Source organism: Rutilus rutilus (genome assembly GCF_951802725.1).
Source record: "Rutilus rutilus genome assembly, chromosome: 7".
NCBI lineage: Eukaryota > Metazoa > Chordata > Actinopteri > Cypriniformes > Leuciscidae > Rutilus > Rutilus rutilus.
Window position 1 is genome coordinate 1,384,670 of NC_140221.1, and position 22,595 is coordinate 1,407,264.

Genomic DNA, 22,595 nt, shown 5'->3' on the forward strand with positions numbered 1-22,595 from the left:
CTTCCCCAGCAGGGGCGGGTTTACCAAGCAAAGTCAGGATCTCAGGCCCCCCACCCCACTCCCCAACATTACGTAACATTTTACTCTGAATTGCACAGTAATATTGAATAGAATTAAGTGAGCAATTTAAAAATGTATATTTATTTAACTTTAAACTGCATAACAAAAATTGTCTACACTTTAGAACTGGCTCCCTTGAGCTTTAAGATATAAACTTTCTTGGTTTTGGATTCATCAAGGGTCTTAATTTTGTCCATTATCTTCAATATTCAAAATTACACAGAGTCCATTTACAGTAGCTTTGAGAAAAATAAACCTCTTGGGTTTTAACTTGAACAATTGTCTTCTTATTGTGAAATCTGATATTGCGATTTTCTAATGTGTGTTAGTGATTGTATTTAGTCTTTTAAACACTTTTACGATGATCATGTTAGATGATGACGGCTGATCGGCGCCGTCATGTAATCGGTTTCTCTTCAGGGCAGAGAATCAGAGTTGTCGGATTTACAATATGCAAATTCATCCCGAGAGACATGAGAGTAAGTGGCCGGTGAACTGGGAGAAGACATCAGCGTGCATTTTACAAACTAAATGTGACCCTGGATCACGTCACCAGTCTCGAGTCGCACGGGTTTATCTGTGGCAATCGCCAACAATACAGTGTATGGGTCAAAATTATCCATTTTTCTTTTATTTCAGAAATCATTAGGATATTAAGTAAAGATCATGTTCCATGAAGATATTTAGTACATTTCCAACTGTAAATATATAAAACATGCATTTGTGTGAGTGAATGCGGCACAATCGCCAACATAAATGCACAACTTTAAAGGAGATTTTCTCAATGTTTAAATTTTTTTGCTCCCTCAGATTCCAGATGTTCAATAGTTGTATCTCGGACAAATATTGTCCTATCATAACAAACCAAACATCAATGGAAAGCTTATTTAGTCAGCTTTCAGATGATGCATGAATCTCAAATTCCAAAAATAGACCCATGTGACTGGTTTTGTGGTCCAGCGTCACAAATATGATTTTTTTTTCGCAACTGCACAGTTGTCATATATGACAAGCACTGAGCCAAAGCATGCACGCCGATTTGGTTAGTGTTAGTTCACCCACAGATGAAAATGTCATCATTTACTCAACCAAACCCATTTGACTTTCGTGCATCTTCAGAACCCAAAGTTGAAGATAGCCTATTTTAATGAAATCTGAGAGATTTCTGTCCCTCCATTGAAACTCTGAAGCTTCCAAACGTTCATTAAGAATCATGAAAAAGTGTTCTGGTCGCTTGATAAACCTAAGGTTAAGGTTGATAAACAAATGCAATTACCTAGAAGCCTATGAAGGAGTGAGACAGATTTCATCAGAAATATCTTAATTTGTGTCCTGAACATGAACGAAAGTCTTACGGGGTTGGAACAACATGAGGGCGAGTGATTACTGACAGTTTTTGGGTGAACTAACCCTTTAAGAGTCATGAATCGAGCAGTTTAATCCAAGAAGAGACATGCTTGCTTTAAATGATGAGCAGGTTTAATTTAGGCTTATTCACATAGAAACACTGATCAGCGAACAATGTTTGCAGGATTCTAGATTTGGTTACGGAAGCAGTTTTCATATGTAGTAAATGAGGTCATCAACTGGTTTAATAGCTTGGTCAACAGGGGTCCTCAAACAGGGTTAGCGCGTTGGCTAACAATGCTACTGTTCCCCAGTGCCCGCTATTGAAACCCTGAAAGTTTATTGCATGTTTTTCTGACAGTGAAGCTGTTTTTTTTCCTACGAGTAGTGACGAAACACTTCCCAGCTGAACAAACAAGGCAATAATCCCCATGACGTGAAGGAAACGGTTTCTTCAGACGTCTGAGACATGAACGATTGAATGATCATTAGGTTTGATGTTGTATGATGATGTATTGGTGCAGGAACCCTCCATGTAAGGGGTATTTCACTTGTTGAGCTTAGATGAAATTAAACTAAGCTTTAATTTAGTTAAGTCTGGGTTTGATTTATAAATAAATGACTGTATACCAGGTCTCTTTAACTCTATAAGCACTATATCAATGAAATGACTAATCTTGACACTTTCCAATAGCTTTAGTTTAGCGTTTAGTGTCTTTTTCAGAGTATTTTCACTGTGGTTGAAGTACCCTGCTTTATGTGTGGCGTGCAGCTTGACCGACTACAGTTTCAAAGTAACTTTCCTGACTCTTGTAACTTTGATTCTTGTCTTGTGGAGCGAGAGGCTCAAATCCCGGACGATTAGTTTCATTTTCGACTAATCCATGGGGAAGTTAATGGGTTTACAAAGACATAAACAATGCAGTTGTCTTCCAGTGAATGAGGAAAACTGAATGCTCGCTTGCTTTGTTTCAGATCCGTGTTTTGAGTTCGGACTCTCGGCTGTTCTGGGAATCGCGTTCGGAGGATTCCTGATCGGGGTTCTCCTCACCGGTGCTTTATGGTTCATTAAGATACGCACAGGTGAGTAACCCTCGTTGGGAATGAGTTATGTGTGACTTACATGAATACTCAAGCGTGAGAAGATGTATTTGGTAGAGTTTTCTCTGCTCCTTTAGCTTATGAGGGGAGAGGTGGAGAGAGCAGCTCTAACAAGCCTCGCGATGATTTGCCACTAGAAATAAGATGAAGCAGTTAAGTAAGGCCGCAGTATCTCCAGACTGATGATCTGGGGTCTCATTTATAAAACTGTGCGTAGGATCCTTACTGAAAGTGTAGCTACGTGAGCCCGAAAGCCAAAAATGGCGGACGCTAAAAAATATTCAGACTTACAAAACCGTTCGTACGCAGAATTCACTTTATAAATCCCAGTCAGCGGCAGATTGTGTTCACATGCGTTTCCACCCCGAAATAACCATATATGAGCTTACAACGCCTCGTTTTACTATGCATATCCTCATCTGCATATCATTTGCATATTCATATTCATCCATGTGAGACCATGTTTAACGGTACGAGACTTTAGGAAAATATGAGATACGGATGTGCGTCACATTACATTGCTAAAAATCATTTAGTAGCCTATCCATGCCTTGTTTTAGAATAAGTAAATCAAAATAGTATAAAATACATTTCAGAGAAAGTTTTTCCACTGGCCAAATAGTATTTTTAATGGAAACAGATTGGTCTTATTGTGCATTATTGATCATTATATGTGCAAAAATATTTCCTCAGACCTTGAGTTCTGCTATTATCATGCGCTAAGCAAACTTTAAAACACAGCATGCCTCAGGAAAAGTGTTAAAAGCAGCGCATGCACTACAAATATCTCTATTTATTAGAATATAAAAAATCTTGTAACCTCTCAGTAATGATTTCATGTCATTTAAAGGCAGGGTAGGTAGGATTTATTAAAAATTAAAGATCCAAATTTGTTAAAACTTTCTATATATATCAATACATAATTAAAATGTAAGAACTCTGAAAAAAGAGTATAAAAATCAAGTGACTCTAGACCGTTTAATCTGTATTAAACACAGCTCATTATTTCGATTCGGGACGAATCAAAGGATTGGCTTAGGCGACTGTCACTCTCTCGCAACCATGGCAACCACCCTTTTGCCACACAGCACCTGCCCACTTGCGCGCGACGTTTGATTTGAGGAGTGCGAGAGGCACGGAACCTGATCACACCTCCGTCCAGTAGATGGCGGTAATGCACTATGTTTGCAAGCTGCCAATAAAATCTATCGAAGAAGAAGAAGAAGGCACTGAACCTAGGAATACCAAAACAATGGCAGAGAAAGAGCAATCTAAATTTACAGTACCGGCATATGCAGTTAGTGAAGGCAAACCAGGCAAAAAAATCCCCCTTCCCCTCCGCTTGTCTCAGGTAAATAATGCGTCCTCTAGCTCAGCGGTCGGAGTCGCGCGTTCATGTGTTTTGGGGGCGTGGCTTTGGAAGAAGCACAGAAATGAGGGAGTGGAGTGAATGGAAATAATGAGATGTCTTTAAAACAGTCGTGAGAGGTCTACAGACACTCGATTTTGATACTTTCTTTTTCAGAGTACTTACATTTTAATTATGTATTGATATGTACATAAAGTTTAAACAAATTTGAAAAATAAAATTTTTAGACCATTTCTACCTACCCTGCCTTTAAGTGCTTAACTCCATTAATGGGAGTGGCATATTTAATCTAAATGTGTATCAGATGTAAAACATAGTTTAAATCATAATTCAAACTGTTATTGTGAACATGCACTGTATTTATGATTAGGACTCATAATGAGGATGTGAAGCGTCTGCCGTCAGTCCCTCAGTTCGCCATCGGCGTCGCCTGACGTATGCATGGCTCAGAGTTTACTTACAGGTGCGCATTCTCCGACAAGTTTGTTTTTAATAGATCACAACCTTTGCTTGGGAAGTGGCAAAACGGGGTCGGAAACATGCCTTCGTCACGTTTATAAATGAGACCCCTGGACTTTTGGAAAAGTCCTGAATATAAGCGATCCCTTCATGAGCTTCTAGACTCGTGGTCTGATGTGTGCATGTGTTTCAGGGCATCCTGTGGCTCTGGGAATGAGATCAACAGCGGCCGAACTCTCAGGTAAACCTCAATCTTTTCTTCTGCACACTTCCTCTGCTCTTTTCCTGTCGCATTTCCTTGAGGTGCGATCGCTTCGCACGATAGTCGCTGTGGAAATCTGTCCTTATTTGTTTTGGTGGATTGCGCTCAATATATGAGAGACGGCGCCAACTCCTGCGAAGACTTCAGATGACGCAAACTCTGAATCAACATGCACCAATGCTGCATTTTTCTAAATGGCATAATCATTTGTTACCCTGGACCACAAAACCAAAAAAATGGTCACATGGGTCAATTTTTTTTAAATTAAGATGTATGCATCATCTGAAAGCTGAATAAATAAGTTTTCCATTGATGTGTGGTTTGTTATGATTGGACAATATTTGGCCGAGATACAACTATTGAACATCTGGAATCTGAGGGAGCAAAAAAATCTAAACATTGAGAAAATCTCCTTTAAAGTTGTTCATTTATGTTGGCGATTGTGCTGCATTCACTCACAAAAATACATGTTTTATATAGTTACGGTAGGAAATTTACAAAATATATTCATGGATCATGATCTTTACTTAATATCCTCATGATTTTTGGCATAAAAGAAAAATCGATAATTTTGACCCATACAATGTTGCCACAAATATACCCGTGCGACTCGAGACTGGTTTTGTGATCCAGGGTCACATTTGTTAACAAACATTACTTCAATGAGTAATGTTTCTGCATTAAATTATTACATTGTTTAAACTAATACATTAGGACGAATTTAAGGGCCCACGCACTTTTGGGCCCCCAGAGATCGAGTTTATTAATGGAAAGGGTGCGGTAGGGGTCCAACCTCATATTCTTTCATAGGACCCAAAACTGCAAGCGGTGCCCCTGTGACCTGGTATACCGCCCAGCACTAATTGAATATTCCCTGTGTTTTGTCCAGTGCTTTCTCTATCCGGATGCCCATGTGGTTTGACCAAATGCCAAAAAAACGGCAAAAAAATGATATCTGTTGTCAGTACAGACCTTATGCGCCAGAGAAACGGGGGCGCCGCCATCTTTAGAATATTGTCTTTTAACTTCCGTTTGTGCGGTCGCTCTGTATATTTCTATGGCGCTGCTGTCCAGGAGTAATTAGCTTTTGAAGTGGATTTACTTAATGTAAAGTTAACGAAAGTTATCATGAGGATTGTAATGTTTAAAGCAGATGTCTTAACAAATGTCAGTCGACCGGGAAGATTTTAAAACGAGCCGTTCATTAATAAATACGCAAAATCGCTGTGAAAATACAGACCGGAAGTCAAAAGACAACGAGGGCAGCGCTGAAAAGGGGCGGAGCTACAGAAGGTCTATAGTTTTTGGTTTGACTGTACCTTTCACACCTACCTTGTTTGGTCCGGATTTTCAGACTTTTCAGTTTGATCCGAATCAAAATTACAGGTGTGAACCCTCCCCCGGACCACGGTCCGGACCAAACAGACGAAATTTGGTCAGACGCAAAGAGGTACTTTCAGACCATTTACAGGAAGATCCGGTGGTTCCCGCAGGATTGCTCGCAGTCTTCTCCTCCTTTCCTGCCGGCGACGATAAAATGTTCGCACAACGAGGACGTTCATTAGCCTTGAGTATAGTTGGTGCTGCAGGGAGTAATGCCGTAATAATAACAGTACAGTGGCAATGTTATGCTTCTGTTCATTCATTCTTGTCAAAGTTACCCGGCGACTTGACAACACACTGACGTCAGACGCACGTCCGTTTACAAACCAATCAATGTCAAGATGCAGCCCACATAGATGATGACGACAGGACGCAAGTGTGTATGTAAAGTTCTTAAGTGCGCTCGCATAATTGCAATGTGAAACCAAACCAAAACTTACCGAATGTATACAATGGATCAAAACATGAACTTTGGTTCGGATCTTGTGCGGACTCTCAGGTTTCAAACGCCCTAAATTGTAATATAGACTCATGCATTTTCACGGAAACGCGATTTATAGATTATCATGACAGGATATGCTAATCAATGACTAGAAAATAACTCCACTTCAACAACGTAAATTCATCAACTAACCCTTCAGAAATGTCATGTTGCATTTTACATGTTGTCACTTCTTCTTGAGTCTCTCCATCATTGTCTGACTCCGGTTTGAACATAAAAGGCTAAAAGTTTTTGAAATTTTCCGTGTGTGTTTGTGTGTTAGCAGCTCCGATTACCTCACACAGACACACACTGAAAACACATGAGCTCTTGAAGCTCCGCCCCCTGTGCCGGGAGCAGCAGCTCATTTGCATTTAAAGGGACAGACACAAAAAAACGGTGCGTTTTTGCTCACCCTCAAAAAGTGACAATTTTAACATGCTATATAAAAATATCTGTGGGGTATTTTGAGCTAAAACTTCACATACACACTCTGGGGACATCAGAAACTCATTTCACATCTTGTGAAAAGGGCATTATACCACCCCTTTAAAACGATGTGTATTGTGAAAAGCGCTATACACATAAATGTGAACTGAATTGAATATTCCCTGTGTTTTGTCCAGTGCTTTCTCTCTCCGGATGCCCATGTGGTTTGACCAAACGCCAGCCCGTGCCCACCCACCCGTCTCCATCTGAGGACAGCAGTGCCAACGCCAGCATCGGCAGCACCCAGAGCACACCCACCAGCAGCATGGCATAACGTCATAACACAACCATAACACAACCACAACGTCCCTCTCCACGCCGGGAGAAAGCCAGAGAAACGTTCCCTGTACCTCACACACTCCACTCGCTCCGCCGGCTACGGGAAGTCAGCGGGGACGAAGAATAAAAAAAGAAAACGCTTGGCTCCCAGAGACAGGAAAAACAACGCATAACCCCCAGGAACTAACAGGAAATTCGTGGCATTCTTGTGCCGGAGCCTCTCTGATGGAGGCGACAGAAGACTTCACAGACAAACAGCACATGACGCATCAGTTCGCGGCTCAAAGAGACGAACAAACAAACGTCAGACAGACCGCCTCGTCTCCCATAACAATCATGATGTGATATGATGAAGCATTCAAACAAATCAAAACAGCGATAATAAAATGGATTTTTATTTTTAGAGTTCTTACTGTACTCTCACATGCATGGGACAGATTGGAAAATGGCTACCTCGAGTCTCTATGGATGTAGATCTGTTAAATATTTGCTTGACCAAAACTAGAAACAGTGGCTGCATGAATCTCATGAAATAATTTGCATATTTAACCCCCAAATCAATGCAAAGCCAAAATTAATTATAAGACTTTTTTTGCATTGCAATCTCATTCTTATTACTGATTTTTTTTTGGATCATAGTAGTATTTGTTGCATTGCTAAATTGAAAATTGTTCATTTAAATATAAATATTATGGCTGTAATAAATAATAAATTAAGAATCCTTCATTTTCTCTATGAAAAATGCTTTTGATTATGGGGTGAAATATGACCCAAGATGTTTTCATGAGATTCGTATGGGTGTTTTTTTTTTTCTCAAATCAAACACTTACCATAGATCAAATGGTGTGTTCATTACATTTTGTAACTTTGTCATGAAAATGTGGTTATTAGCAATAGTAATTAAGCAACTTCAAATCAGTTTTTTTTTGTAACTCTTTATTTTGAGGTGACGTAGTTACACGTTACTGCATGTACTTACTATTTTAATAACAGTAAATTATGCAGAATTACAAGTAAACCAAACCACAACCGTTACTCTATAGTAAGTACATGGTTAATTAATATTCTGAGTACTTATTTGAGCAAGTACAATGTAACTACGTTACCTCAAAAAAAGTGTGTGTGGCTATTATATGTACAGTATATGCATTATGCTGTAGATTCAGTATATAGTAAATTTTAAAGTATAAAAAGTTTTCATATTTGAGTTTTTATATTTGAAGAAGTGAAAATGAGCCCGACAAAACCAAAAACTCTTGTGATGTAGCTTATTACAACAGTATACTGTATACTATGCATTTCATGTGAATTTATTCATGTATTTGTATTAATTTTATTTGTGTGTATGTGTGTATGTGTGTGTGTGTGTGACTTTCTTTCATCGGTGGAGCACAAAAGGAGACGTTTAGCACAATGTTCACGCTGCTCTTTTGCAGACAGAGGCTGTCGAGCGTCAAAAAGCATAAAAGCATAAAAGTATTCATGCACCACATCCCACGTCTTCTGAAATCATCTGATAGTTTTGTATTGAGGAACAGAGCCAAATTTTAATCATTTTCTGTGTGTGTGGTGTGTAAATGAAGCGCACAGCTGTGAACTGATCCTTTAATATCGGCTGGATGTGAAAAGCAGGAAAATGCCACTTGAGCATTTGGTGCAATATCTGTGGTATTCTTGTATGTTCATATAATTATTTGTGTCTGTATGTAAACTGTTTTATACTGCATTGTTATATCAACTTTTATAAATAACATTTGTATTGCATGTTTCTGTTTTCTCTGGAACGTTACCATTTAAAGCACTTCCCGAACGGTCATTATCTGGTCATATTTGTTCAAGGTTTCCCCATTTTGAAGAATTATTTTTATCCAATTTGACATATTACTTTAAATTAAATCATGAAAACAACGCCTCCTAATGTCATTACAGTTTATTTATTGCTTCTCCGGTGATGTTCTGGGAATGTCCTGTTCTGGGAATTGCAGAACTGCCAAAAGAAGTGGAAGCAGAAGTTTTGTACATTAAAGTTTTGTTCATCTTCACTCTGTTCTGCACATATACAGTATATTACACTGCCTGACCAAAGTAAGTCACTATTATTTCAATTGGACTAGTAGTAGAAAGAAAGAAAGATTAGTTAGAAAGAAAGATTAGTTAGAAAGAAAGAAAGAAAGAAAGAAAGATTAGTTAGAAAGAAAGAAATATTAGTTAGAAATAAAGATAGATTAGAAATAAATAAATATTAGTCATAAAGAAAGAAAGAAAATTAGTTAGAAAGGAAGATTAATTAGAAAGAAAGAAATATTAGTCTGAAAGAAAGATTAGTAAGAAAGGAAGATTAGTTAGAAAGAAAGAAAGAAAGAAAGAAAGAATGGATTAGTTAGAAAGAAAGAAAGAAAAAGAAAGATTAGTTAGAAAGAAAGAAATAATAGTTAGAAAGAGATTAGAAAGAAAGAAATATTAGTCAAAGAAAGAAAGAAAATTAGTTAGAAAGAAAGAAATATTAGTCTGAAAGAAAGAAAGATTAGTAAGAAAGGAAAATTAGTTAGAAAGAAAGAAAGAATGGATTAGTTAGAAAGAAAAAAGAGATTAGAAAGAAATATTAGAAAGAAAGAAAAAGAAAGATTAGTTAGAAATAAAGAAAAAAAGAAAGATTAGTTAGAAAGAAAGAAAGATTAGTTAGAAAGAAAGAAAGAAAGATTAGTTAGAAAGAAAGATTAGTTAGAAAGAAAGAAAAAAGAGATTAGTTAGAGAGAAAGAAAAAGAAAGATTAGTTAGAAAGAAAGAAAAAAAGATTAGTTAGAAAGAAAAAAAAGATTAGTAAGAAATAAAGGAAGATTAGTTAGAAAAAAAGATTAGTATGAAATAAAGGAAGATTAGTTAGAAAGAAAGAAAGAAACTTACTTTCTACTACTTTAGCTTTGATTACTATGTGCAGTTATCTTGGCATTGTTTCGACAACCTTATGCAACATCACAGCATTTATTTGCTTATCGCGTATTATCAGCTTATTTGTAGCGCGTCTGTGTTGCACGTCACCACGTAGGCTCACTATTGGGCGACGCTGGTCATGTGTGTGATACGTGATGACGTGCAACACAGACGCGCTGCGCTAAAACACTACGTGAAAAGACTCGAGGCCCAGAGAGAAGGAAATGAAAAGTGGAATAACGTCGTTGTTTTTGTTTGTTTTTGCGCACAAAAAGTATTCTCGTCGCTTTATAAACTTAAGATTGAGCCACTGTAGTCACTTGGACTATATTAACGATGTCTTTAATACATTTTCTGGGCCAGCAAGTTTCAGTCCCTTAGAAGCCTATGGAGGAGTGAGACAGCTCTCAGATTTAATCAAAAATATCTTAATTTGTGTCCCGAAGATGAACGAAGGTCTTACGGGGTTGGAACAACATGAGGGCGAGTAATTACTGACAGAATGTTCATTTTTGGGTGAACTAACCCTTTAAAATAACCGTTGCCAAACGTACAACATATATTAATCCCTGCAATAACGCAATATTTAAATCTAAACGTGACTTTTTGTAGTCATGCAGTGTCTCTTGATTGAAGTCATAGCATTTACACAAATGAACCCAACCAATCATCACACATCACGCTCCCGATAGGAAATCACATTTCAAAGGGAATTAATCTACTAAAATTGAATGTCAACAGTCTTTTTGATTTGTGATCTTTTCAATAATAATCTACTACATTCAACCTGTATGGCAAAATTCAACATCAAAACCATAAAACACAGTGTGTGGCAAATAGATTGAGCAATCAGAACTGTTCTAGCTCAAGCAATTAATGAAGCCGTTGATTAGTGAGGATTTGCAGATTTGTGCTGTTGTGAGGGATTCATTTCAGGGGCTTGAATCATTTTGCAGAAGTCATCAAATGTTTCATTTTCAGTTGAATTTGTGGAAACACAAACTCTCTCTCTCTCTCTCTCTCTCTCTCTCTCTCTCTCTCTCTCTCTCTCTCTCTCTCTCTCTCTCTCTCTCTCTCTCTCTCTCTCTCTCTCTCTCTCTCTCTCTCTCTCTCTCTCTCACACACACACACACACACACACACACACACTCTCTCTCTCTCTCTCTCTCTCTCTCTCTCTCACACACACACACACACACACTCTCTCTCTCTCACAATTAAAAATGTCTTTATTGGTATGACTGTACAGTACATAATATAATATTGCCAATATTACATAGAATAATTATAAAGACATCAAAATAATAAAATATTATAAAATAAATTTAAATGTACAAATTAACAGTGTAACAAATTAAAATGAGTGTACATTTTATACCACAGTGTTTTAACACACACACAAACACACACACACACCACCAAAGGTTTTTTTTTTTTTTTTTTTTTTTTTTTTTTTACATTTTATAAGATCAAAATGGACACAAAAACTGAATAATGACAGGGTTTCTCCACACAGATGCTTTTGTTGTGAACAAGTCTAGTTTACTCATAAAGCCCTTTACACTACAAGTAGACTAAAGGGCTGTACAGTACAAAAAAACAAAAAAACAAAAAACAGAAAAAGAAGATAAAGTTAAATAATAACAGAACAAAATTAAAGATAACAGAAAACAACATTGAAGAAAAAAAAATTAAACAAACTGCCAAAATTTCAAGACTTAAAAGCCATTGAGACCAAATGTGTTTTCAGTCGAGATTCAAAAATGTCCATTGAGGGAACAAACCTGATGTCTCAGGACTCAGCGACAGAAAAAGCCCGATCCACTTTAGTTTTCAAGCAAGTTTTTGGAATTGTGAGAAGTAAACAATTAAGTGATCTTTGAGGTCTACATGAATTATTCATTCAATTCGTAATATATTCATGGACAGCTTTATAGACGTAGAGCAACACCTTATAATGAATCCCATATTTAACCAGAAGCCAGTGCAGCTTTACCACAACGGGGGTAAAATATGCTCCTTTTATATGCATTCTGGACCAATTGTAGTTTTGAAATAAGACATTGACTTACACCCAAATAAATTGCGTGACAATAATCCAAGCGGGACGAAATAAGTGCGTGAGTCACTGTCTGAAGATCAGAAGCAGACAATAATATTTCATTTTTCGCAAAAGTCCTCAACTGATAAAAGCAACTTTTTTTTTTTACCACACACTTAATCTGAGCAGCAAATGTTCAGGATGAGTCTAAAACTACACCCAGATCCCTTATCTGGAGCCGCACATTCGTCGACCACGGACACAGAACATCTTTTCAACCTGATTTGGCCCAGAAATGATAACGCACATGAACACATTATCACACATGATACTCTGGACGCCGTATCAAGAGGATGATGGGAAATGACCAGATCAGAAGTGTTGTCATTATCAGTGTGAGATTCATCCAAACCTTCTGCAGTGACAGACAGAAGGAAGTTAAAACAGACACTTCTCACAGAGATAAAGACGACAGACAGCCGGTATCACACACACGTTTCCTCTGATATCGTCCAGAAGACAAGCACGACTTCTCCTGACGGGCGTTTTCTGGATTAGCTAACACTTTATACTGATGCTCCTCAACAGACAGTCTACTAACCTTAAAGGGATAGTTCACCCAAAAATGAAAATTCACTCAGTAATTACTCACCCTCATGTTGTTCCAACCCCGTAAGACTTTCGTTCATCTTCGGGACACAAATTAAGATATTTTTGATGAAATCTGAGAGCTGGCTCACTCCTCCATAGGCTGCTAGGTAATCGATATCTGCCATCCCAGAAAAGTTAGTAAAGACATCGTTAAAATTAGGGCTGGGTAAAAAATATCGATTTCTCGATATTAATCGAGTCTCATTTTTACGAACCGATATCGATTCTTAAATCTCAAGAATCGATTAGTCATCCTGTTTTCATTTGATGAATGAATGGAACATTGTAGTGCGCATCCAATCCAATAAATCACAATAATCTTTGTTCTTTGTTACTATTGATATGAAATAAAGTCTTACATTTCAAATTAAGTCCATTTTCTTACGAAATTCAAAAACATAAACAGTTTTGTCACTGTGGCGTGAGATCGCTCTGGCTCAGCTCTAGAGAAGCACATGATCTTCTCTTCCGCCTTAATAACACCAGTTACAGCGCGAGATAAACATGAATGAGCTTCTGAAAGTGTGAACTTATCGAAGTCCATATCATGTGACATGGAGTCGCTCAATCAGTGTTTCAACCGTGGAAAGACGTCAGTAAAACAGCTTGTAAACGATGTCATGTAACGTCACATTTACCTCAGAAAAACCATGTGACCATAAACTCGTCAGTCAGCGGGAAACATTAACTCTAGAGAGGAGCATTCTGCTAAATATATGCACCATATTACATATTCATTATCATTTTTAATGTTCTTTAGTATTTAATGTTTGAATACATCTGGCAAGTTTTTATGACAGCCACCATTTAAGTGTTTATATTTCATATAACTTTCTTATTATACAAATAAATAAAAGTGTAATTTAAGTGTTTGTATAGCTACAAATCAGTTAATTTTACATTCAACATTATATTAGGCTAATGAAGCCTATACACTCTAAAAACTCCTGGGTTATTTCTTCAACCCATTTTCTGGGTTATTTGTGTTGGGTTAAAATTATGGGTTATTTTTTCAGAGAGTAACCATTTTCTGGGTTATAGGGCTAATATTTTGACCCAATTCATGGGTTGTTTGGGTTTCTGGGTTATTTTTCAAAGAGTAACCCATGTTCTGGGTTATAGGGTTGGCTTTCTCTCTCTCCCTCTCTCGCCCGCCCGCAGTTGTTCTGGAATTTTCTCACAACAGTCGTTTGAAATAACCGTCGCTTTTGCGCTCGATCCGTTTTGGCCTGTGCTTCATCGGTGCAACTTCATATATTCAAGGTAAGAGAGTATTTTCAGTGTTGATGTAATGTAAACGTTTCTGTGTTCATGTCCCTGTTGCTAGTTTAGCACCATTTGCTGAAAAAAAAAAAAAACGTTGAGACTAGCGTTAGCCGTGGTAATTCTGTGGTTGGCATGTAGCCGCGGCTATCACGACAACATCTAGGACAACTCGAGGTAACGTTATCACACACCGGACGCGATTTTGAACAAGGTCCTGAGCCGTTACTGGGTGTCGCGGACAGACGCCGGATGGCGCCGCCGAGTGTGTAGGCTACACTCATAGAGAATAATGTGTTCGAATTTTAAAGACGCGGCACTGCGCTTCGCGTCCGGTGTGTGAGCCCCTTGAGAGACTGCACGTCCGTTGAGCGATACCTCGAGTTGTCCTAGACGCGACGCGGCGCTTCTCGTCCGGTGTGCGAGCCCCATAGCCGCGGCTACAGAGCGACGAGGCAACACAATAGTTGAGTTATGTTTTCCAGCTGCGCCGTGCTTATCATATTATACAGTGCTCTACTGGCTGAAGTAGTGAGAGTTAAAGAAGCGGGTCAAGTCTTCAAATTGTTGCTAACCTCTATATTGCTATGTTTTCTCCAGGTCATTTTGAATGGACAGTTTTGTCGCTGATAAGCTAACTGAGTGGCAGCTGTCTGAGCTAACAGAAAATTTTAGAGGTGAGCATTTTACTCTTATTGCCCTTATATCATCTCTCTATACCTACATTTTTTTTTAATAAGACTTAAATGTGCAAGATTTTGTGAATGTCACAAATTCTTCGCCAGTGGGTACACAACCCTAAAAGATTATTGTGTCTTGTCTTTAAGCTGTTATGCATAAGAATGGGCAAGATATTCACCTTTGCATTAATATCATTACACTTTTTAATGAAAGAAAAGATGTCATTCACACAAAATGGGTAACGTTAATGCTGCAAAAGAACCACATTAGTTAACTAGCAATTTGGGCCAAAAAAAAAAAAAAAAGCCACTGAATTCCCTTAAAAGTGATTATTTGTTAGCTTGATAATGAAAGAGTGTCTGGTGAGTGGTTCACAATTGTCTCAACTTATTAACAATACTCATGTTGTCTTGTTTTCTGTCTTTCAGATGAAGACATAGATGAGGAGGCATTTCTTCTCTTTGATGAGGACACTATCAAAAATCTTGTCCCCAAAGTTGGCCCCAGGCTTAAATTCCTGAGGCTCTTCTGAGAATTGTTGTTTATTTTTCTATTTTTTATTTCTAATATTGTTATTACAGTGTGACCTAAAATAAATAGGAAAATAAACATGTCCAAGTGTGTGTTTTTTCATATAGATTTTAATTTAATGCAATAAAAATGTAAAAGTGCTTGAAGTGTGTAATATAATGTAAAACAAAGTTTTATTTTCTGAAATAAGGCATACTGGGATAGTGAGGTTAAGTTAGGTTATTTTTGACCCAACTCCTGGGTTAAAAAAGGATCAACTAATTTTTGGGTTATTTCTACCCAGATGTTGGGTTTTTTAAACCCAACATTTGGGTCAGGTATTTAACCCAGAATTTGGGTCAAAAAGCATAACCCAATTTTCTGAGTTGAGATAACCCATAAATTAGTTGGTCCCTTTTAACCCAGGAGTTGGGTCAAAAATAACCCATTATGGGTTATTTTTGACCCATGAGTTTTTAGAGTGTAGGCTACAACTGACTCCCACAGTTTACAGCATTAGTGAAGAGATGTTTTCCTTGAGAAAATTTGCCATGTATTGCACCTGATATCCACAATAATCAATATTGAATCAAATCGAATTGCAAGCTTGTGAATTGAAATCGAATCGAATTGTGAAATTTGTGTCAATACCCAGCCCTAGTTAAAATAGTCCAAGTGACTACAGTGGCTCAACCTTAAGTTTATCAAGCGACGAGAATACTTTTTGTGTGCAAAACCCCCCCAAAATAACGACTTTATTCAGCTCTTCATTTTCTTCCGCGTGGGCCTTGACGTGAGTTCACGAGACGCATGCGCGAGAACTGGGAAGATGACGCAGAACGGTCTCGATGTTTAAAATGGTTCTAAACTGCATTTCCTGGATGTCGAGGAACCAAGCGTAAAAGTGCCTTACCTTTCACACTTTCCCATCAAATGATCGCTAGCGTCATCTTCTCAGTTCTCGCACATGCGTCGCTCTCGTGAACTCGTGTCAGAGGCACACACCGAAGAAAATGAATAGTTGAAGAAAATCGTTATTTTTTTACCACAAAACGTATTCTCGTCGCTTGATAAATTTAAGGTTGAGCCACTGTAGTCACATTGGACTATTGTAACGATGTCTTTCCTAACTTTTCTGGGCCGGCAGATTGCAATTGATCGTTCGCAAAGACCCGCCCCCTTTAGTTACTGTTGCTATGTCCGACAAGCCACGCCTCTTTCACACCACACCATGTGATAACGCTGACAGGACAGACCAGCTTACTTTTGATATGATACAAAGTCCAACTTTCAAATTGTGTCATTTTTTAAGAAGTTTAACATGAATGAACATCAGAAGGAATGTTGTTTTAACCGTGGAAAGACGTCAGTACAATCCTTTTTTAAAGTTAAAATCCTCCAACGTTAATCTACTAACTCTCCTGACTGATTTGTCCAACAACATAGCAGATTCGGCGGAGGGCGGATTATGATTGGTCAGATCGCCTGTCAATCAAACTCCCTGCGAAGGGTCAATTACCAACTGTAGAAGCCTATGAAGGAGTGAGACGGCTCTCAGATTTCATCAAAAATATCTTAATTTGTGTCCCGAAGATGAACGAAAGCCTTACGGGGTTGGAACAACATGAGGGCGAGTAATTACTGACAGAATTGTCATTTTTGGGTGAACTAATGCTTTAAGTAACTTTACAACTACATGCCAACAACTTATTCTACTAACCTGAACCCTGGCAGTCTACTAATACTCTAATGAGAGTTAGTCGACATGTATTTGCAAAGTTAAAGGAGAATGTCTAAAGTGGACCATCAAAATAAAGTGTAACCACATTAAAACTGTGAAAATCCATCATAAAAATAACTATTGCATGATTAAAACTTTGATTATGTAAGCAAAATAATGACATTTAAATATTTATGGTTTACACAAGTGCTTCAAAAATCAGTTGTGGTTTCATTTTAACCACAATAAATAACTTTGCCTCTAATAAACGTGTGTTTGGTTACTATAAGAAAACCGTGTTTGAGTGACAGACCAGAGTCGAGGTAAACATCCCCTGAACTGAATCATTTCCACACTATTATATTGACAAATGATGCAAAAAGTGTGAAAATATTAATTCATGTGGATACATATAGCAAGACAAAAGTCAATCATTTTAGGCTATTCCCAAAACTGTGTAAAATGCATTTTCATCTCAAGTGTTATTATATATCTTAAAATATGATAGAAACAGTGAAAATGACTGCTGTGATCACGTTTGTCTGCTGCTGGATGTTATTAGTATAGACACATGAAGTAAAAGAGAGTGTAAGTGTGTTTTAAGAGAGTTTATTTTCTGAAAGTCCATTAGAAACTCGTATGCTGCATAATGAATGTTATTGCCCTGGCTATAATTCATAAGCAGCTTATTTCCCCTTTATGCCTTTGTCCTGTAATTGAAAATTTTTCTTCTTTCACATATATATCATCAGTCTGTATGGAACAAATAAAGCACGTTTTCATCAACCTCATGCGGCGTCTGTGATATTCATAATTCATAATTTCGTATTAATGAACTTCATTTCACATTCAGGAGACTGCGAATGGAAATGAGGGAAATGTGATGCTGCAGCAAATCCACGTCTTTCTTATTCCCTGGGAATAAAGCAGCATTTATGCTCGGTGAAGAGAGGGAATATTAATCACAGAGCCTTTAATAAACTGCAGGCTGTTTAATTAGCAGTGAATCTGACGCTGAGCTCGTGAGACTCGTGTTGATGACTCCTTCTGCCCTCCTGTGGAGGATTCATGTATGACTGGCTGATCCTGAGTCAGTCTGCACTTCCATTCAGCCCTGGAGAGACCAGTTATTATATCAGGGAAAAAATATCACTCATATGATATAAAATGCATTTAGTAATATGCATTTTAATAATAATCTTGAGAATCTTTGTAAAAATGTTGGAGGCATTTTGTTACTAGTGTTATTATATTGTAATTAATGGGGTTATTATTAAAGTCCCCCTGTAGTCAATAATGTTATCCCTTAAAACTTATATTTTATCACCAAAATGACATATTTAAAGTTGATTATGATTTGACTTTTCTAACTTTAGTTAGTGTGTAATGTTGCTGTTTGAGCATAAACAACATCTGCAAAGTTACAGCACTCAAAGTTCAAAGCAAAGGGAGATATTTGCTTTTAAAGAAATCACTTTTTAAGGACTACAACAAACGGCTGGTAGAGACTACACCACATTCCTTCCGGGTTAGTGACATCACCAACCCTAGAATTTACATAAACCCTGCCCCCTGAACACGATTTATAGATTATCAAGACAGAATATGCTAATCAAGGATTAGAAGATAACTACACATCAGCTTCATAAATTTATCAACTAACCATTCAGAAATGTCCTGTTGCTTCTACATGTTGTCACTTCTTCTTGAGTCTCTCCATCATTGTCTGACTTAAAAGTTTTAGAAATTTTCAGGCCAAGAGCTCTTGAAGCTCCGCCCCCTGCGCCGGGAGCAGCAGCTCATTTGCTTTGGACAGTCACAAAAACTTTGGGTTTTTGCTCAAACGTCAAAAAGTGACAATTTTAACATGCTATATAAAAATATCTGTGGGGTTCACACACACACACTCTGGGGACATCAGAGACTTATTTTACATCTTGTGAAAAGAGCATTATACCCCCCCTTTAAGAGTTTTTTCCTTGGAAAAAAAAAATCTTCATGCCTTAAAATATCTTGACTGTAACTCGACACACCCTTGCCTCATTTAGTATGCGCGGTTCTATGAATATGCAAATGAGCCCCGCCTCCACTCACTCACTCAGCTCAGAGATCCACTGGTTGACGATCACACGTTGATCTGATTGGTTACAAGGTAGTTTGTGACGTCAGAAACACCAGCGATTTCAAAGCGTGTGTTTGAGACTGTCTTTGGTTCACTGCAGTTTTAAGGAGAAAATACTCAGCAATGGTGTCGACTTATGAACTTACACATGCTTTGTCTTGCAACACATATGAACAACACAACACAAACATATAAACAACATTAAAAGATTAATAAAAGTGTTTCCATAAATTAGATGTACATTTCAGACTTCTTTGCTTTCATTCAAACCCTTAGTTGAGTAAAATCATTCAATTTGCATTCATAGTGTTGCTATTATGACATATCATGCATGCATAAAGCAGCGTTATGATTGATAAACACGAACACTTCATGGTTCACGTCCTCATCTGCTCTGTTCTGCTGGAAGCTTCCCAAACATCCCTGTTTGTCCGTAACACGAGGAGCGTCTAACCTCTCGAGTTTTGGACAATCATTTCTCAATCTCATTTGAAAAAGTTCATGCTTTTATACTTTCAAGAAGTCAAAGTACACTCCCAAAATATCACAAAGCCCAAAACATGTTCACATCAGAGGAAAACAACAAATATTACAAATATAATAACACATTTTTCATTTTTCAATGGCTGATTCTTGAATCACCCAAAAAATGATCATTCTTTGTCGTTCCAAACCTGCATTAAAAACACATATGAAGATGTTGTTATGCATCCAGCAAACGCTTTTATCCAAAAGTCGTTCTGTATTACACTCTAATCAGACTTAAATCAATCAGAGGTTACACTTTAAGTTATTGTTATACTGTATTTACAATAAATAAGTATTGAGTAATATTAATGAACTACATGCATGTACTACTGTATCGCTCTTAGAAGAAAAGGTTCTGTTAGTGGTTCCTATTATTTCATGGATTTAGTTTTAATTAATTATTTTTGTTTTAATGCATTTTCAAACTTTTCAAACCAAATCGTATGAATTAAGCAGCTCGTAAACATACTTTATTACCACTTTTTTTAAAATAACCCGTTAAACATGAACGTATAAGACATTTACGCGGCATACGGCGTTCTTAAAAGTTGAGTCAAGAACCCTAGAGTTTTATACATAACTACAGTGAAGAGTGTATAGGGTTAAGATTAGGGTTTGGTTTAGGGTTAGTTGCTTCCAATTATGCATAATTTACTGTTAATACTGTGGTAAGTACATGTAACATTTAAATTAAGTGTTAGCCAATCAAATAATGTGAGTAGATTCAGGAGTAAGTCACACACGCTGTTTCTGAAGGTAATTTGAGTGTCTTTTCGCTGCTATAGTCTCACTCACACTACGCTTGAATCCTGCAGGATCTACTGCCACGCACCGTATTAATTACAAACGAGTGAAATTAAAATCAATTAGCGCTGAATGATGTGAACAGAATGTATGTATCGAATGTTAAAAGAGCTTCAGAGGTGATTTCTCCCATGGAATTATGGGAAAGTTAAGGCTGATGTCAGTGATCATTAACATTCTATCCCATGCATAAATAATATCTTTAATAGGATTGCAGTATATGCAGTTCAAAACGTTCATATTTGTTTTTAAAGACACTAAATACTCAAAATATGAGGAAAATCGTTTATATTTTGCCCATTTACAGTTGTCCATAATAAAGATCCGTCCACTGTCACTGTTTCACACAAATCACCAAGAGTCGGAATTCTACAAGCCCTCGGATTATTCCTGGGAAAAGGAAACGTGTGTCACCCGGCCTGTCATGTGTGTGACACTGAACAGCAAACTGGGTCAAAGCTATAGAGAAGATAATAACCTTCCCTCGCGGGAGAATGCGAGTGTAAGTATGAGTTGAGAGTGTGTGTGGGAAGCAGTGTGTGTGTGTGTGTGTGTGTTACAGTACTCTCAGCCTGAAGTGCTGCATAATGATCTCCTTCTATGCATCTGATCAGCCTACAAACAACCTTCACACACTCCGTTTTCTCCACGCAACCGCAAGCAAATATAAAAGTGTTTGTGCCACATCAAACCTGACTTCTTTTCTGTGTAAGCCAGGCGGTGGAGTGTGTGAGAGGAGGTGAAGAGTGCATGAAGCAACAAGACCTGCCAGATGCTGCAATGTTGTTGTGTAATATTGTCCACAAAGGAGGTTTGGTCATGTGACACAAGACATTATACATCAGCTGGAAGTGTCAGACTTACAAACCAATCACGTGAGTAAAAGTAGAGGTACGGTACCCTATTCAAATATTACTCCAGTAAAAGTAATCATTTTCTTGAGTAAAAGTACATTACTGTATAAATTAAGTGAATGTACTGTAATGTATTAAAAGTACTGATCGATGAACCATATATTTAGGAGTCAGACTCGTCAGTAGTCAGCACTAATTAGACAGATTAGTGAAGACTACACTTATTATGCACTATCAAAACATTACACTTTAATACACTGAATAGAGCTGCACGATTCTGGATAAATCGAGATTTTTTGTTTGTTTGTTTCAAATAGAGATCTCGATTCTCCGAACAGACAACTAAACAAAATACCATGTGAGTACCAGAGGTTCTGACAAAATGTTCTTTGATGCAGTCTATTTAAAAATGTTTAATTAATTCAAATTAATTATAAAAAAAATAAATTGATTCAATGACTCACTCATAAAGACTTGATTCATGACTGGAGAATTCAACGTATTTGAACGAATCTCTTGAATGAATGATTCAATGACTCACTCATAAACACTTGATTCATGACTGGATGATTCAACGTGTTTGAACAAATCTCTTGAATGAATGATTCAATGACTCACTCATAAAGACTTGATTCATGACTGGATGATTCAACGTGTTTGAACGAATATCTTGAATGAATGATTCAATGACTCACTCATAAAGACTTGATTCCTGACTGGATGATTCAAAGTGTTTGAACAAATCTCTTGAATGAATGATTCAATGACTCGCTCATAAAGACTTGATTCATGACTGGATGATTCAACGTGTTTGAGCGTATATCTTGAATGAATGATTCAAAGACTCACTCATAAAGACTTGATTCCTGACTGGAGGATTCAGCGTGTTTGAACGAATATCTTGAATGAATGATTCAATGACTCACTCATAAAGACTTGATTCATGACTTGATGATTCAACATGTTTGAACAAATCTCTTAAATGAATGATTCAATGACTCACTCATAAAGACTTGATTCATGACTGGAGGATTCAACGTGTTTGAACGAATCTCTTGAATGAACGATTCAATGACTCACTCATAAAGACTTGATTCCTGACTGGATGATTCAGCTGATCCTGCAGCCAATGAGATCGTCTGGTTCAGTGTTTGCTGTAAGTTCCTCTGAACCCCTCCACCTCCCCAGCTCCACCTGCCTAGATCTGCTGCAGACTGATGTATGAACCTCAAGTATTCTTGCAATAGTTTCACTTTAGCA

At 37.5% G+C, this 22,595-nt stretch overlaps 1 protein-coding gene across 4 annotated transcripts in view; it reads left to right on the top strand.

Moving 5' to 3' along the window:
* Positions 1-9,140, top strand: part of eng (endoglin) — a 58,897-nt gene extending 49,757 nt beyond the window's left edge. For 2 of the 4 annotated variants that reach the window (XR_014628043.1, XR_014628044.1), the window contains exons 12-15: positions 2,383-2,490; positions 2,586-2,665; positions 4,530-4,577; positions 7,089-9,140. Coding sequence is in view for 2 of the 4 variants with exons in the window: in XM_084415164.1 (XP_084271290.1) it covers positions 2,383-2,490; positions 4,530-4,577; positions 7,089-7,225 (293 nt within the window). In the remaining 2 variants the exon portion in view is untranslated. The remainder of the gene's footprint in view (positions 1-2,382; positions 2,491-2,585; positions 2,666-4,529; positions 4,578-7,088) is intronic. The other 2 variants (XM_084415164.1, XM_084415165.1) reach the window with 1 other exon arrangement.
* The last annotated feature ends 13,455 nt before the right edge of the window (positions 9,141-22,595 follow it).